Source organism: Nothobranchius furzeri, chromosome 14 (assembly GCF_043380555.1).
Source record: "Nothobranchius furzeri strain GRZ-AD chromosome 14, NfurGRZ-RIMD1, whole genome shotgun sequence".
Classification (NCBI taxonomy): Eukaryota; Metazoa; Chordata; class Actinopteri; order Cyprinodontiformes; family Nothobranchiidae; genus Nothobranchius; species Nothobranchius furzeri.
In genome coordinates, this window is record NC_091754.1 from 57,001,381 (window position 1) to 57,020,539 (window position 19,159).

General features: G+C 45.3%; 1 protein-coding gene across 2 annotated transcripts in view; it reads left to right on the forward strand.

Annotated features, from left to right (window-relative positions):
* Positions 1-19,159, forward strand: part of zranb3 (zinc finger, RAN-binding domain containing 3) — an 86,813-nt gene that overhangs the window by 49,010 nt on the left and 18,644 nt on the right. For both annotated transcript variants that reach the window (XM_015952448.3, XM_054743196.2), the window contains exon 8: positions 8,950-9,084. In XM_015952448.3, coding sequence (XP_015807934.3) covers positions 8,950-9,084 — 135 coding nt within the window. The remainder of the gene's footprint in view (positions 1-8,949; positions 9,085-19,159) is intronic.

A 19,159-nucleotide genomic window follows, 5' to 3' on the forward strand; every position in this document is an offset into this window, starting at 1 on the left:
TAAACATCACCTCTGACTGAAGCCATCTCTTTTTCTCTGTCTTTCTGAGGAGCACACACATCGAGTCGCGCCAGCAGAGCAGGATGCAATAATAAAGTCAGAGTCTCCGAAAGCAACACTTTTGCCCCGCCCGCGTGCTCGGAGATGCTCTCATGACATCACTGATGTCTTCGAGACCGCCCATATGCTCAGTCTTGTCGGCATTCCTAAGGATGTGTGAAATCAGCCGGGCTGGGGCTGACTGGGTTGGTGGAGTGGAGCGGAGCTGGCGCTAGTGTGGAAGGTGCTTCACCTCGGGACTACCAAGTCTGTCACAAATCCGTAGTCACCTAACACACATCTCCTGTGCTGACCGTTACATGTGTCTGTGTGGACAGGATGCATGGTTTTTATGACGGTGTTTTGTCCCCATTGCAGGAGTAATTTGTCAGAATATCTACAGAATATCCAGGTTTCAGCTTCTGGGGGAGGAGAAATGCCTGGTGATGCAAGTGGACTAGTTTCTTCCATTTGCAGGAAAAATCTTTACATCAACCAAATAGCAGCTGGGGCAGGAAAATTCATAAATGCAACCAAGAATGGGTTTGTTGGTATTTCTCATGAGGAAATGACAATGTAACACAGTCAAAAGCTCAGAAAAGGGGATTTTCAATGATGTGGAACCTCTTGATTCACCAGTCAATCTACGTTCCAGCTTTGGCTAGTGACCGAAAGAACGAGATCACAGATACAAGTGGCCGAAGTGAGTTTTCTCTGCAGAGTGTCTGGGCTTACCCTTAAGCCCTTTTCAGATAGACATTCTGGAATATTTGTGGACAATTCAATCCAGTTTTTAACCGGAACTGTGTTTTCAGACACACCACTTTTGTACTGGAACTAGTCCTTTCGGCTGCCTTCACACAGCAGGGAAAAGTCCCTTTTTTCGGGGGTGGGGGGGGGTTTGGTGATCGGACTTATGTTAAGCGTAATTCTGTGCACACGAAGACGCATAAGAGACCTGGATGATGAAGCTCAATGGTTAAAGGAATCACTGAAGCGGTGTGAAGCGCTCCGTCGCGCGTCTAGGCGGTACCGTAGGAGGCAAGCTGCCATGGTTCGCCGCATGCTACAGCAGCGGGCTATCTAGGTGCGCACAGCGTCCCCCGGTCCCCTCCTCCTCCCCCTCCTCCCTGTCCGGAACTCGACCTCACCAGTCTGAAGCAGCCACCTTGTCCGTAACAAGTCCGGACCTGTTACTAGGGGCGTCATCCGGTTAAATTACGGAAAACGTTATCCGGATGTTTGTATTCAGACACAAAGGTCTTACGGACAGAGTCCGGAACATTTCCGTTTTTCATGGCCTGTCTGAAGGGGGCTTTTGTGATAGGGTAAGAAGCTTGGTCATCCGGGAGGGGCTGTGAGTAGACCCGCTGCTCCTCTACATGCATCTAGTTAGGATACCTCCTGGACACTTCTTTGTGAAGTTTTTCGGGGTCGTCCAACCAGGAGGAGATCCAAAGGAAGATCTAGGACATCCTGGAGGGACTATGTCCCTCGGCTGACCAGGAAACTCGTTGGGATTCCCCTGGAGGAGCTGGCCCAAGTGGCTGGAGAGAGGGAAGTCTGGACCTCTCTGCCTAGGCTGCTGCTCCCGCGACCCGACCACGGATAAGAGGAAGAGGATGGAACCTTTAAAAGAATTATAAATGTAGAGTTTTATTGATCCAAAATGTGAATTTTTCATATTTATTTACAGTTTCAAGTCGGTATGGTTAACCTTTTACATCACAGTAGCAGAAAATTATTGCATCAGATGAAAAATGCACGTATGTTAGTTGGCTAAAATAAGACTAAAACTAACCTAAAATGTCTCGTCAAAATTAACACTAAAGTCAACTGAACATTTAACTGCCGTTATTACTAGCTGTTAGCTTATCAATCTGGTCAGAAGTCATCTGTATTTCTCCAAACTGAGGCCCGTGGCTCTAAACCTCTGCTGTGCCACTTTGAGGCATTTGTTCAGGGAGAGCTTCCTAACACACCCATATGGCTGAGTGGACATAAAACACCAAGTGGACGTTATTTCCCTCTAAACGAGGCGTCCTGTCCTCTGAAGCGTAGTTTAGGTAACTGAGAATGAAGAGCAGGCGCCAGGACAGCCCTTCCACCCGTTTGTTCCTCCTATCTGGTTTTACTCCCTAATGATGGCTTTTATCTTCCACCACCAGACACTTTTTATGCTACTGCTGCCCTTTACGTCCTCGGGCCTTTTGTCTGTGTTAGTCTGGTGAACATCATCGGGGGGGGGGGAGTGGTTAGCCACTCAAACACCCCCCAGCAGAATACATAGGGTTAGGGGTATCGTTTTTAATTAGGCAGAGAAGGAAAACACTCAGACGTATAAGTGTGTTTATGCCGGAGCTTCTGAGGAGAAACATGAAGGAGGCGCCGGCTTTGTCCTCCTGCAGAATGATGCTATTTATTCATTCAGCCGTCCTTGACTTTGACGAGTTTGCACTGAAATGCAAATGTTTATCTTTTTTTTTTTCATCACTAAATGGTGCAGAAGCTTTCATGTTCCTCCACAATTCAATTCAATTCAAAAATACTTTATTAATCCCAGAGGGAAATTGATTGCTGTAGTAGCTCAGAATAATAATAATAATAATCAAGTCGTCAAAGAGTTGTTGTATATTACAATGGCTGTTGGCAGGAAGGATCTCCAGTAGCGGTCAGTGTTGCAGCAAAACTGAAGAAGCCTCTGACTGAAGACACTCTTCCGTTGTCGGACAGTCTTGTGAAGAGAATGCTCAGGGTTGTCCATCATTTTCTTGATTCTCTGGAGAATCGTTCTTTGCATTATCTCCTCCAGTGGTTCCACAGTCGTCCCCAGAACAGAACCAGCCTTTTTTATTAGGCTGTTGAGCCTTTTCAGGTCCCTGCTTCTGATGCTGCTACCCCAACAGACGATGGCTGAAGAGATTACACTCTCAACAACAGACTTGTAGAAGATATGCAGCATCTTGCTACAGACATTGAAGGACTTAAGCGTCCTAAAGAAGTGCAGTCTGCTGTGTCCCTTCTTGTAAACGGCTTCGCTGTTCTATCTCCAGTCCAGTCTGTTGTCCAGGTGAACTCCAAGGTATTTGTATTCCTCAACCACCTCCACTTCTTCTCCCATGATGGAAACAGTGTTTGACTCCACCCTGTTTCTTCTGAAGTCTAAAATCATCTACTTTGTTTTGTTCACATTCAAGGTCAGATGATTGTTTCCACACCATGCCACAAAGCGCTCCACCAGCTCTCTGTACTCAGCTTCCTGTCCATCTTTGATCCACCCAACAACTGCAGAGTTATCTGAGTATTTCTGTAGATGACAGGTCTCTGATTTGTACTGGAAGTCTGAGGTGTACAGGGTGAAAAGGAATGGTGAGAGTACAGTCCCCTGTGGTGCTCCAAGGTTTCTGATCGCCTGGTTTGATGTGCAGTTCTTCAGCCTCACAAACTGTGGTCTGTTTGTCAGGTAGTGTTTAATCCAGGCGATAGTTGAGGCCCCCACCTGTGTCTTCTGGAGTTTCTGGCAAAGTACATCAGGCTGGATTGTGTTAAATGCACTGGAGAAATCAAAGAACATGACCCTCACAGTGCTGCCTGCTTTGTCCAGATGACAGTGGGGTGGTTGAAGCAGCTGGATGATGGCATCTTCAACTCCAACTCCATGGCGATAAGCAAACTTCAGCGGGTCCTGACATGCTCTAGTTTGCTTATTCGGGTGGACCAACAGGAGTCTCTCCAGGACCTTCATGATGTGGGATGTCAGGGCAACCGGTCTGTAGTCGTCATTGACTGATGGGCGAGTTTTCTTTAGAACCGAAACAAGGCAGGATGTCTTCCACAGGACTGGAACCATCTCCTGGGCCAGGCTGAGGTTGAAGAGGTGCTGCAGAATCCCACAGAGCTGCTCTGCACAGGCCTTCAGTACTCTGGGGCTGACACCATCTGGACCTGCAGTCTTGTTCCTGTTCAGTCTCTCCAGCTGCCTCTTCACCTGACTTCTAGAGACAGATAGGTGGGAGGGGGAGGTAAATGGGGCAGCGGCATCTCCTGACTTGGTTGAAGACAGATTTATAGAACCAGAAGAGTCCATGACTGCGTTAGGGGACAAAAGAGCTGGCATGTGACAGGAAAATGTTGGATCAGAGGAGGATGGGATGTCTGATTGGCTGGGGACAGGCGAGGAGGATGCTGGGTTTGTTCCTGACCTGAACCTATTGAAGAACTTGTTCAGTTCATTGGCTGTGTCCAGGCTGCCATCTGTGCAATCCTTCCTCTGCTTGAAGCCTGTGTTCTTCTTCATCCCTGACCAGACATCTCTGATATTGTTCCTCTGTAGTTTGTTCTCCAGCTTCTTCCTGTATGCCTCCTTGCTGTCTCTGATCTTGATCTTCAGTTGCTTCTGTATACTCCTCAATGATTCCCTGTCTCCCTCCTTGAAGGATCTTTTTTTTCTCATTTAGCAGATTCTTCAGTTCACTGGTGATCCAGGGTTTATTATTAGTGAAACATCTCACCGTTCTGGTGGGTATGATGTTGTCCACACATAATTTTATATAGTCAGTGACACATCCAGTCATGGCACTGATGTCATCTTCATATCCTTGGCAGAGAGTCATCCAATCTGTGGTAACAAAACAACCCTGCAGGGCTTCTTCAGCATCCTGTGACCATTTTCTCACAGTTCTTCTTGTCACAGGTTGCCTCTGAACAAGTGGTTTGTATTCTGAGCTGAGAAAAACAAGATTGTGATCTGACTGTCCCAGAGGAGGTCTTGTTTTGGACATGTACGCATTCTTTACATTTGCATAACACAAATTCAATGTCTTGTTTTCTCTGGTGGAGCAGCTGACAAACTGTTGAAATGTTGGAAGTGTAGCAGAGAGCGAGGCATGATTAAAATCACCAGATATAGCCACAGATGCATTGGGGTGCTGGGTTTGTAGCTTATCGACAATGGAACTCATGGCATCACATGCATTTTCAGCAATGGCTGAAGGTGGAGTATAAACGGTTGCCAAGACAACACTGGTGAACTCTCTTGGCAAATAATATGGGCGACAACTTACTGCCAAGAGTTCAACATCTGGGCTGCAGAGACGACATTTCACTGAAACATGACATAGATGGCACCATCTGTAGTTGACAAGCACTGCCACTCCACCTCCTTTTCTTTTCCCGCTCCTCTTCAGATCTCTGTCTGCTCGTACAGTCAGGAATTCTGGCAGAGAGACGCTGGAATCAGGGTTATGGCCCTGCAGCCACGTCTCAGTGAAACACATAACACTACACTGCCGATACTCTGGCCGAGTCCTTGATAGGGCTTGGAGTTCATCCATCTTGTTGGCCACTGATCTCACATTGCCCATTATGATCGATGGAAGAGATGGTTTGAATTTCCTCTTTCTCTGTCTCCGTTTTGCTCCCGCTCTGCATCCACGCTTCTTGCGTTTTAGCTCATTTGGGATTTGTGGTTTCAGTTGAGGTATTATTTCAGTCTTTCCCATGTTAATCAACTGCTCCCGATTGTAAACCAGCTTGTTCCCATGGTTACACATCATAACAAATGCTCAAAAAGTGAAAAAAGTGAAAAATAGCAGTAAAAATCCTCTAAGCTTCACAGCACCAAAAACAGAAAAGTAAAAGGTCCAAAAAATACAGTTTTTCTTAAGATGCTATAAGAAAAAATATCCAAAAAGGCAAAACTTACATGTAGTTAACAACGCTACTCCAACATGCAGCCACCCAGAGCAGCTCGAGAATTGGAATCTTCCCAATGTAGCCATTCCATAAACACGGAACAAGGATCCTGCTAGAAACTTGCTTTATATTTATCCTGATATGTCTACTCCAATTAAAAGGCTTCTAGCTCCGCCCACTTCCTTTATGTATGCGCCTAATCAGATATGACCCACCTCTGCCTTCTGTCAGAGACCTTTGTGGTTATACGTGATTAAATTCAGGAATGTTTACTTTCTCGCACATCTTGCCGCTATCAGCTCTCTAGGACACGTATCCGCACCACAGCAAGAGAGAAATGTGTTTTTGTTTCCTGATTAAAGTTGAAATGTTGAGGAATTAATAAAATCATTTGAGACTGAAATGTGAGCCTTGTTTAAATGAATTATAATGGAAATGGTTGCCCTGAAGAAGGTCACACACCACCAAAACTCGTCAGCTCATACCTCAGTGAAGTTTAGAAATGCGTGTGTTTGAGGCTCTTATTGTGAAATATCACAGGATGTTCTTTAAGTTCTTTTGTGGGAGAAAAGAGGTAACACTTATTATTTTATGGTTTAAAAACACCCCATCAGGTAGGATAATAATAAGTTCACAACTTCCACTTTAATCTGTGAAATCAGCGTTTAGACTGTTTTCCTCACTACTCTCTCGACATTTCAGCGTTGCCTTGGCAACGTTATTTCACTTTTTTGAATCAATACGTTATGTCTTATCAATTTTATTCTGAAAATTGGGCCATTTCTCAATACCCAAGTATGCTACTAGGCTCTTGTGTACCTAACATGTATGTTTTTAGCAAGTACGGCAGAAAGTCTGTTCTACCAAGTGTGAAAGGTCGAGGATGGCATTTGGAAAAGAGCTGTACTCCGTTGCATCATGGCTACGGTTAAGAAATGACCTGACATGAAAATAAAAGTGTAGTTTGTCCTTTAAACAACAAAATAACAGTGAATACATATTTGTAAAGTACACTGCCCAGCCAAACAAAAAGTTACCACCTGGTTTTAACTGAGGTTAAAGCCTCTTATTGGATAATTACTGCATGGGTGATTATCTTTCAGCAGCAGCAAGTTATTTTAACTCCAACTGGTGCAATGAGTTTCTTCTTGTTTCTTCAACAACCGTGGGGAAAGATACATCTGGTGGTCATGGAAAAGGTGTTAGTCTGTGTGAGAAGGGTCAGGCCATTGCTATCAAGCAGAGGTAACATCTAAGGATGTAGAAACGACTAAAACTGGGTTAAGTTATTAAAAACTTGTCTGATGAGTCCAGATGGACCCTGTTTCAGAGTGATGGTGCATCAGGGTAAGAAGAGAGGCAGATGAAGTGATGCACCCATTATGCCTAGTACCTGGTGTACAAGCCTGTGGGGGCAGTGTTATGATCTGGGGTTGCTGCAGTTGGTCAGGTCTAGGTTCAGCAACAGGATGTGCTCCAAGAATGAGGTCAGCTGCCTTCCTGAACATCCTGAATGACCAGGTTATTCCATCTTCCCTGATGGCACGGGCATATTCCAAGATGACAATGCCAGGGTTCATCAGGCTCAAATAGTGAATGATCAATCCATGTTTTCACACATGGATTGGCCACCACAGAGTCCAGACCTTAACCCCATTGAGAATCTTTGGGATGGGCTGGAGAAGGCTTTGTGCAGCGGTCAGACTCTACCATCATCAGTGCAAGATCTTGGTGGAACATTAATGCAACACTGGATGGAAATAAATCTGGTGGCGTTGCAGAAGCTTATCGAAACAACTCCACTGCGAATGTGTGCTGTAATCAAATCTAATGGTGGTCCAACGAAACATTGGCGTGTAACCTTTGTTTTTGGTGGCGACTTTTTATTTTGGTCCACTTTAGATCAAACAGATAAAATACCAGCCTTTCCCGCTGTTGCATGAAAAAAAGTTTCTCTTTCATCAAAACAGGCAATGTTGCTTCCATTTTGATCGGAGGTGGGCTAATTAGCATTTAAGGGATCGTGAAAAGTCTGCAAAATAAAACAAATACACACAGCTAATTTTATATTGTTACACACAATTATCTACAATACCAGACAACTTTATGTCTTTATTTGTGCTTCTGATATAAAACACGACAGGTACAGAAGGTAGGGGAAGTATTCAATTTTTAACTCTTTGTTACATTGCAGCCATTTGCTGAAATCAATTAAATTCACTTTTTCCTTATTATAGACAGAAAAACACAGAATTTTAGAAATTTCTGCAGATTAATTGAAAGGGACGAACTAAAATATCCCATGGTTCTAAGTATTCAGACCCTTTGCTGTGATGTATATTTAACTCTGGTACTTCATTGGAGGGAAAGAGAGAACTCGCATATTATTCAGAAGCAATAATAACATTATTGGATGTTTTTTTAGCGTTGTTGTAGCTTCTGTGGTGTCTGTGGACAGGAAGGACCTCCTGTAGCGTCGCTGTTACAGCCGGTCTGCAGCTGAAGGACGTCTCATGAAGAAGAAACTCCATTTTTGTTCATCTTTATTCAGGAAACTGTGATTGTGGTTTTTGAACAAGGTGTATCAACTTTAAAATACTTTTACTGCATCAGCCTTAATGACACACAGGAGTTTTTTTTGTATCATAATTAAAACCAACCAGCAGGAATGAAGCAGAAGATCCACTGATGGACGAGCTAACCTAGATGCTGGTAGAAGCAGCTCCTGAGACCCTTTGGGACCCTTGTTTATGAGCAGGTGGAGGCGTACGCTACCCCCCCCCCCCCCTCCGCTGCGATCTGTACTCCTGCCTTAAATACCTCTCGCCAATCACCTTGAGAGCTCGCGAGGCGCCTGTGATTTATTGCCCCGACTGTGCTGCTTCTTCGTCTTCGACCCCAGCTTGTCACAAGGCTGCTATAATTGGGAGACGTTCGTGACCCACCTAACACAGCAGCCCGATCGGCGCGTGCGCGCGGGGGGGGGGGGGGGGTCATCCTTGGGAATTCTCCATGTCTTTCCCCTCGTGTGTGTGTTTTTTTTTTAAACTTGTCTCCTGTTTTCCTTTCTCTGTTTCGGGAAAAGTAGGACACCCGACAGCACCATTAATTGTTTTGCCCTTTAAAGCTCAGTAACGTGGGGGACGGGTGGAGGACGGGTGGGGATGGAGAGGACACTGTCTCACCTCCGTGTCTTTGTACTCTCCTTGCTTTTAGGAGGCCTCAGCCAGTTTTGCAGAGTGGGAGAGGCTGATGAAGGGACTGGGGTCAGGAGTCACGACCACCGACAACCCCTTCACTCAGGTCATGGGTCTGGTCACACAGATGTACAAGCAAACAGCTGTCGCCAAGGTAACCGTCTCTGAGTGATAATGGTCTTTGAGTTTCTGCCTCCTTAATATGCAAAAACTAATATTCAGTTATTAATTAGGATTATATAACATCCTTTTTCAGGTTTGTACGGGTGCTTGAAGTCCTTGAAAACGCCTGAATTTTAATCATGTGTTTTCAAGGTATGGAAAGTGCTGGCTTTCTGGATTGATTCCTTGAAAATGCTCGAAAAACAAACTGCACAGTTTTATATATAAGCTCAACCAAGATAGTTTGATGAAAAAAATTGTATTTGTTATTGTTGTTAACAACAAAAGCTAGAAAGTGATCAGTTTGCCTTTAATAATCACGGCTGTGGCTGTTTTGCGAGGGTTCGCTCCTTTCTGTAGCACCGGTGTGTGAGCAGCAGACTCCTCCTAATATAGAGACCAGTCGTTGGACCGGCGGCGTCCTCCGGCTTCGCTATGGAGCAGACCTACTTTAACTATGAAACTTTTATGCTGTGTGTGAGAGCCCAGCCTTGGATCTGGGATCCAGCGGGTCCTTCTGTGATAATTAGTTATGAAATCAAGACAGGAGTAGAGCAGGGTACTGGAAAAAAATGGTAAGAAAGGTCTTTTTCAGTGCTAAACTTTGGTACTTTCCCAAAATAAGTCCCTGTGATAAACCATAAAGCCCCGGCCTTCCCGCTGGTGCGGTTCAGGTCAGATGAAGGCTGCTTTCTCGATCACAAACTTTGTTTACAAAACATCTCCAGAGTGATGATTGATTTTGATACCAAAGTCCCAATCCAGTACCTCAGCATTGCGTTAAATTAATAAATGACCCGCACTTGTATAGCGCTTCTCAGAGTAAGGACTCCAAAGCGCTTTACACTACAGTGTATCATTCATCCATTCACACACACATTCATACACTGGTGGAGATGAGAGGCGAGGCTGCCGAGCACAGGCGCCACCGGACCCTCCAACCACCACCAGCAGGCAAGGTGGGTTAAGTGTCTTGCCCAAGGACACAACAGCAGAATTCTCTGTCCGGAGCCGGGATCGAACCTGCAACCTTCCGATTACTGGACAACGCGCTCAACCTGTTGAGCTACTGCTGCCCACAATAAGAAAACAGTAGAAAACGTCCAAGTTGTCCTTTTACAAATAGCAAAAAGAAGTACAAAAGAAATACTCAGATGACTCTGCAGTTGTCGGGTGTATCAGAGATGGACAGGAAGCTGAGTACAGAGAGCTGGTGGAGCGCTTTGTGGCATGGTGTGGAAGCAATCATCTGACCTTGAACGTGAACAAAACAAAGGAGATGATTTTAGACTTCAGAAGAAACAGGGTGGAGTCAAACACTGTTTCCATCATGGGAGAAGAAGTGGAGGTGGTTGAGGAATACAAATACCTTGGAGTTCACCTGGACAACAGACTGGACTGGAGAAAGAACAGCGAAGCCGTTTACAAGAAGGGACAGAGCAGACTGCACTTCTTGAGGACGACTAGGTCCTTCAGTGTCTGTAGCAAGATGCTGCATATCTTCTACAAGTCTGTTGTTGAGAGTGTAATCTTTTCAGCCATCGTCTGTTGGGGTAGCAGCATCAGAAGCAGGGACCTGAAAAGGCTCAACAGCCTAATAAAAAAGGCTGGTTCTGTTCTGGGGACGACTGTGGAACCGCTGGAGGAGATAATGCAAAGAAGGATTCTCCAGAGAATCAAGAAAATGATGGACAACCCTGAGCATTCTCTTCACAAGACTGTCCGACAACGGAAGAGTGTCTTCAGTCAGAGGCTTCTTCAGTTTGGCTGCAACACTGACCGCTACTGGAGATCCTTCCTGCCAACAGCCATTGTAATATACAACAACTCTTTGATGACTTGATTATTATTATTATTATTCTGAGCTACTACAGCAATCAACTTCCCTCTGGGATTAATAAAATATTTTTGAATTGAATTGAATTTTAGGTATTTTCATTATTTATTCACTTGTGACTCTAAACTTTTATCTGTCCGACACTAAACGGTTATAGTCATCTTTTTTTTTTACAGGCCAAACAACATCAAAGAAAGAAGTTGTCTTACATGAAAATATCTCATTAACAAGGTCTGATCCTCGGCTACAGAAGCTGGCTCTCGGTACATGAAACGTCACCTCTCTGGTGGGAAAGGAGCCTGAGTTGGTGTGCGAGGTTGAGAGGTTTCAACTCGATATAGTTGCACTCACCTCAACGCATGGCTCTTCTACCACTGCTGGTGACACCACCATCCTAAGCGTGGGGGAGGCAAGATGATGGCTCAATTAACCGTTCCGAGCATCTGGGTCTCGCATCTCGTTGATGAGGGGGTGAGCAACCAGTCGGACCAGAGCTCAAACGTCCGCCGTACACATTGCTAAGCAGGTCTGCAACACGGTGGCAGAGCTGAGTGCAAAAGAGGAGGTGACCTGGTCCCGGTAAAACCTCTCCAGCTGTACGGCAGAAAACATGCACTGCATATGGGGTAAACGGCAAGTCCACTCACCCCCTCAGGTTGGCGCCAAAGAAGCTGCGTGAGGGCTCCATAATGAGAAGGTTTACAAACCCCAACTTGTCGGCACCGCAGAGGTCCACGCCCAGTACTGCAGTGTGTATGGACAGTGGCTTCCCCCAGAATGATGCGGGCTCGGCCTCAAAGTCCGGGAAAAGCAGTAGAAAGACTTTGACCATGGCCGGTTCAGTGGGGAGGTAAAAACCAACAAAAAGGGACCTCATTTGGGCCGGTAGAGGAGCAGGACAGTCCACTTGAGTTTCTCACATCGGCAAAGCGGAAGAAAAGAAGTGTCCTCCCGTTCGGGAGTTGAGGCAGCGATAACAGTAACACAATCCACTGTAAGGAGAGATTCCTCGTCCTCCAGCAGGTTGTGACTGTCCCTCTGAAGGAGAGAACTGGGAAGTCTCCAGGTTGGATTTGGTCAGCCTGGTTGTCACCTCCATGTGATCTGCTCAGCTAGCAGCGGGGAAGTCGATCACAAGACCGCTCACGTCGGAACCACACAAAGCAGCAGGAGCCAACTCCGAGAGTATGGGGTCCTGCTGCAAACCTGCAGCAGTCCCGGGACATGTTGGAGGAAGTTCACACGCCAATCGAGCATGGGACAATGGAGCAGGTGACAGAACTCGCACGTCTCCAGGCCCGTGAGTGCTCTCTTGGCAATAGTCTCTTGCACAGGCAGACAGGACAGGCGTTGTGCAGGTGCCTCTTGTGGAGAAAAAACCCACAGCTCTGAGGACAGGGTCGCGAAGCAGAGTCCAACACGACACTCATGGCAAGACACAGAGCGGAACGGCAGAAACGAAAGAACATTGAGGCAGAAAGCTAAAAGAGCCATGAAACGGTAGCACTCGGTGGGCGACCAGAAGGCAGCAGAATCAGCACCGGCGAGCAGTTAAGCTAACTTTTCAATAGCATAGCTAACAATAATTTCATTGTACTTATGTGTTATTAGCGAGGTGAAGAACTGAGAAATGCCGGCTTGAAGGTGGAGGGCGGGGCCACCATCCAGCATCACACGCATTTGCCTTTACAAGCATGATTAGATGAGTCTTCATCCAGGCCACACGAGGGAGTGATGTCCCAATTTACCTTTGTTGTACTGAGTAAATCGACTGAAAGGCAACAACTAATCACTAAAGACAACAACAACAAATCACTAAAGACAACAACAACAAATCACTAAAGACAACAACAAGTCCCTAAAGTAGGGATACACCATTACTGATACTGGTTTCGGTAAAAAGTTAACCGATAGCAATGCAGTTGCCTGAAAGTGGCTTCACTGTAATCAAATCAATCAAATCAAATCAAAGATACTTTATTAATCCCAGAGGGAAATTAGAGTTTCAGTACACACAATTCAGAGATCAGACATACATGGGCAAGACACATGACAAGAATTGGTGAATGTGGTCATTCGCAACCCTGAGTCGCGCTACCTTAATAGAGATAAGAGGGTTACATGAGGGTTGGTTCAGGTGGAGGGGAAAAAAAGGCACTTCAGAGTTAGCCTCCCACCAGGAGGGCAGCTTTGCTCTACAAAAAAAAAAACACCTCAGACATATATGCAACAGACTCCAGAGAACACAACATAAAGGTCCACTAGGTGGGGTGGTGGGTTGGGACTATCCCCACTTCAATTCCTGCAGCCACGATAAGCAGCGCATGTCACCTCAGTGTGGATGGGGGAGGAGCATTGAGGGTTGGAGGGTTGCAGTGACCCTGGACGTTTCAGCGGCCTTCCCGCAGTCCCGCCCAGGCTGGGATAGGAGACAGAGTTGAGTTGCCATAGCGACAGCACATTTCACATGTCTTATGAGGGGGGAGTTTTTGTTGTAGCCTTGCAGGCTCAAGAACGCCAGATTCCGGTTAGAAATTGTTTTGGGGCCAGACAGAAAATTTCCTCTCTGTCTTACAGTTTGTTGGTCCTTAACCTCTCAAAATCCCAATAATGGACATTAATCTATCCCAATCCGTGCTGATTCATCCACTCTATCCTTGATGGCATCCATCTTCTGTGCCAATGAATGAATCTCGGCCAAAGTCCCAAGCTTACAATTCATCTCGACAATTATTTGAGTCTGTGAATTCACAGCATGGTGCAAACCAGCTCGGGGATCAGGCCAATATTCCTCAACAGCTCGTTAATTTTCCGGTAAGCCAGGTAGCCTCCAATGCCGATCAGCAGGAAACCCGACACCAACACCACGAATATCCACACATCTTCAGAGTCCTCCGCAGACAGCTGGTCTGTCCCGGAGGGGCATCCGGGAGCCCCTTCTCCCGTTCTCATCGTTGAAAAAATTGTATCAATCGCGTTGAGAGACCAACTGACGAGATCCATTTTAGTGAATTTCAGTTTCCAGTTTCCAGAAAAAATGCAGTGCTTGGGGAGAAATTATGACATCAAGTAAAATTTTCTAGTGCAGACTGGAGACAACCCATAGAAGCACTAATATGAACTCATTTCAGAGAAAAATAGAACAGGTTAGATGCACCTGATAAATAAAATTACAACTCAGGAATCTGTTTCTTTGCTTCACTGTTCTGGTGCTGAGAATATCACTAATGTGGATCAAAGGAGATACACAGATTAATGCACCTCTTATTTATTATTTGGAGACTACATTTACTGCAGCTGGCAGAGGCAGAGATTTTTTCTATTGATACACGGAGTTTGCAGAATCATTTTAAATTTTAATAGGGGAAGACTGCAGGAGGGAGCGGTAAAATACAGGGGGTCCCCAGCAAAAACAAGAAACTTTACGAGTCTGATGAAACCCGCTGATTTTCCATCAGGCAGTCACGGGGCAGCTCCAACAACCCAGTGGCTGTGCTGGGTCAATGTTCTCGAGCTCAGTCCGGTGTCGGTACAAGATCTGCTCGGGTGCAAAATCGGCTCGGGGTCCGTCGACTGCCGATGACGTCTAAGTAGTTGATTGGCTGAACATGAACCTTACGGAATTACGTTATCATGTTACGTTGTTATCACGCTACGTTGGTCCAGACAAATTTTTCTGTTGGAAAGATGGACAACTTTTACAAAGAAATCCATCATTACCTCTTTGAAAATACACTTTTAGCATAGAGCTGCATGTATATTAGGGCTGAACGATTAACTACATGTGCAATTAAATTGCGATGTGACAAAAGGAGATTTTCTAATCGCAAAGGCTGCAATTTGGCAGGGAGTGGTTAGCGCAATGCTAATATACGTGGAAAAACCCATAGGAATGCTAATGCTAATATCACTGATTACATTCTTACAAATTATGAATTAGAAACGTGCCAAATGATTACATTTGGAGTCTAATAGAAAGTAAAACTACCATCAATCAAATAAGTACAGACAGGTATTTTAGTAAAGCCAGAAAACTTTTAACTCCAGAGTTTTGGCTAGCAGCTATGAGCGTAACTGAACTACACATGGACAAGACGTCAAAATGCCATTATAAACACAAACTTACGTCTTAAGAAGCATTATTTTAATAACGAAACTGCTAAATTCTTTCCAGCAGTATAGATGTGTAGTGTATTTTGTCCGAGTGGGTTTGCCGTACATCGGCAGTCGAAGGACCCCGAGCCGATCTTGCACCCGAGCAGATCCTGTACCGACACCGGCTCGGCCGTGAACGAGCCAAGGCGACGGCGTGCTCTGCTTAAGAAGAGGTGTTATTTTACCGCTTCAGAAGAAGCGTCCAACGTGTTTTTACGCCTTCTCCGAGACATGTCACGTCTCTAAGTTGTTAGCGCCGTGCGCTAACACGTCAATAGTGCAGCGTAGCCTGCTGGAGGTTTTAAGGGTTCAGATGAAACACCCGACCTCTCAGGCTGCTCACACATCGATCTTAAGTTGTCGCTGTTGCGCTCACGCCGTAATACAGTATTAGATGCGGTTAAAGTCAGACATGAAAAAATAAATAAATTTTACATGAATAAGTGATGCTTAGCCTGGTGGGGGAGGAGAACCTGGCCTAATAAGCACTGGAGGAAACCCTGTCAAGATCGTCAACACTTGTTTATCTTAAAGCTATTGAAACATGTAAACCACAAAGCATTATATCCACTGCTACCTTTCTAATTTAAAACTCAGTAACTTATGCTGTAACTTCACCCTGCCCTGCCTGCTTCTCCTTGCTGCCCGCCGGCTGTGATCACAAGCGACAACATAGTAGTTCCCGCTGCTTCTTCGGGAAACGGCGCAGAAAATAAAAGAAAAAAAACTTGGGATCTTGTAGGCGTGGCGGTGGGATTTCAGCCGTGGCGGGCCACCACGGCTACGGCTATGTAAGGGAAACCCTGCTAGTCTGTCGTACTGCTGACGCTGTTTTATCGGCTCCAGTACCAAAAGAGGGGTTCGAGGACCTGGCATTCTGGATCTGTACGGAGGTCTCATCTCAAGGGAATGTGTGGAGCGACAATACGGCGTCTCATGTGTTTATGAAACTCCGATCATAACTCCGATCATAGCTTAAGAGAAAAACATCACTTCATCACCCAGACTTGCTTCTCCGGATACGAGAGTTCTGATGACAACCTCACTCACACATACACCATCCATCTCACGCCTCATTACACCAGATCCACTCATCACTTAGAATTTAGAGTTAAATTGTTTAAAATTGTTTAGAATTAAATCCTCTTAAACATTTTAAAGGTGACTCTCTCTTCTCTTGTCTGTCAGTTAATGCAAGTGTTACATAATCCCTGCCATAAAAAGTCCCAATCTTCTGGTTAAAATAACCCAAAGGTCCACAAGATTTATTCCCTATTCATTATGGAATCTCATGTCTTATGCTCCATTAATTAGATGTAAATTAACCCCTTACACGTATACCATTTCTTTTGTGCCGTTTTGCCACCCTCGGTTAACCTTTCTCTAATTTTTTTATTTTTTTTTAAACATTATCAAAGAAATTGATTTAATTCTGTTCTGTGTTTGATTATTTGAGTTTGATGCAGTTTGTTCCTCACCATAGAAGCCACTCCCCATCAGATGCTACAGATGTAGCTGTCTGACGACCCCACAGTGTGAATGTGTGTGTGTGAAGGGATGAATGATACACTGTAGTGTAAAGCGCTTTCATTTATCATTTGCATCTGACTCTTAATCGTCCAACAACACTTTTTATAGCGAGAAAATCCTTTAAACAGCTTCCGTCCGCTTTAATGTTACAGGACAATGGTGGATTGATGGCACAGCATTATTCTCAGCGTGCTCGGCCGAGCACTCGGCGAGATCTCTTGGGAAAGCGTTGCCACGGTAACCGAGCCTAATGGTCAGCAGCGAAAGCACTTAGACAAAGTAGGGAGTTATAGCGTTGGTATTATTTAGCCACTGTGATTACACCTTCTATCAAAGTTACACACTCACTAAAATAGCATCTCTGTGATGCTGTTGCCATGGAAACCTGGCCCGCTCTCAGCTCTAAAGAGATGCATTTTTAATGAGAGAGAAATGAGCGCTGAGGGGCGGTGTTTGGGTGGCTCAAAGGGTCAGAGGCTCTAGAGTCCAACATCCATTCATATCTCCACCCGCACTAAGCGTCCTGTTCTGAGAACAAGCACTCCCGCCCTCTTGTGTGTCAGTAGGTAAATAAACCAACACCCGCTTCCTTCGAGGGGCGGCGTTCCTCTCGATTAGCTGAGAAACTCCCTGAGCCGTGAGGAGCATCGCCCTGAGGTGAACAGAGACCGGAGATAACGGTAACGCGGGTCTTCTCTGAACTCCGTGTTGTTTACTGATTGGATTTCTGCTCAGTTGAGCTCAACTCTGGACCTCCGTCCACCACGAAGCCTCATTTCCTGCCCTATCACTTCCTCCAGTCAGACACACTTCAGCTACTTTAGAAAAAAACGGGAGCTTGCCATCTTTCTTTTTTGGATCACGGGGAGGGGTGGAGGGGTGTGATGGATTCGCACATCTATGTCGCTCTGAGGGAGCGTCAGCGCGCCCTGCCTGACTGCCAGTCGGCCTGGCAACAGGGCTGCCTAACGCCTTTGGGGTATTTGTGTTGCTTCACCCGCCAAGCATCTGCTCCCAATTACCCAGAGAGGACGGCTCTGATGCCGGACTTTAAAGCCAGATAATGGTCCGCGTCCGACGGCCCACAAGTTTCTGCACTAATTAAACTCAGCGGAAGGACGGCGAGCCGTCGGTAATGAGGACCCCTCTGATCAGAACAGGGTCGGCAGGCCTGGCGGACTGATTCATTATCAGCTGCTAATTATCAGCTCCCCTCCCCCCTGAGCAGGTGTGAAGGCATCAGAGGTTGTCAGGTTGCAGGAGCTGGTCTCTTCCCCAAACTGTATCATAAGGACTCTGTTAGCCTTAAATCAAACCACAGTAGATGCTGCTATTCTCAGCTGTGTCAGGGTGTGTGTGTGTGTGTGTGTGTGTGATGGTGGGGTGTCCTGGAGCTCTCAAATGAGGCGAGTCCGGATGCTCTGTGACGCGCTCCTCCACGGCAGAGGGTAGCAGTAATGTGATAGATTCAGACACCTGCAGGGTGCCGTTAGCTTCGTGCTGTCAGTCAGGGTCAACGGCTTCAGCGGTTTATGAGCGTGAGCTCTGATCTGTTTAAGGCTTTGTTACCACTGCATCAGTTAAGAGGAAAATAAAACCCGTTATGTATGTCGAAACAGGAACTTAGGAGTAAAACAGTTGAGAAACTTCAGCCCCGCGACACAACTCAACGTAGAAAATAGAACGATGATGTCACACTAAACCTGGTAAAATATCTCCTCAGCGGCCCGGTGATCTGGTAAAACACACACACACACACACACACACACACACATACATACACACACACCTTGTATGATGAAGCAGCAGAGAGAAGAATTTCACAAGTTTTTGTTGTTGTATTCAAAATGTTCCAAAGTCAATCTGCGTTTCTTTCTCTCGTATCACACCTCCTGCACCGCTCAGAATATTGAGATTAAATGTAAAATTCCAGCGTTTTTGCAATAGTTGGGAAATATTCTGGAAAAAAAATTTTCACAAATTTTTTTTCCCCATAACAAAATATTTAATTAGGGAAGTTTTTAGTGTTTTTCTGGGCATTTAGACTTTTTGTTTCTTCATCTCAACTTTCCTTTTTATTCTCATCACTTTTCTCAAATGACTTAGTTTTCTATCTTTTAACTTTTTTCTTGACGTGTACACATTTGTCTTTTCACTTTGACTTTAATGTAGAAATACTTCATTTTATATTTAAATAAATAAATAAATAAATAACAACCAAAAAGTCAAAACAGTCGTCTAATCTGCAGTTTCACTACTAGTGTTTGACACCTAACATGAGCCTGACCTAGTTATAAACCTGTTATCAGTTCAGTTATCAATAGGTGGATTTTCTTGTGTGAAGATTGAAACACACACACACACACACACACACACACACACACACACACACACACACCAATCATATCTCCAACCCTGTGAGGTATTGATTTGCTCTCACTATCTGTGAGCTGACAAATGTGTCGCGGTCGCCGTGCACGCTCTCCTCACCTAAAGTCTGGATCCAGACATTCAATAGTGAATCGATCACAGAGAAAGGATGCAG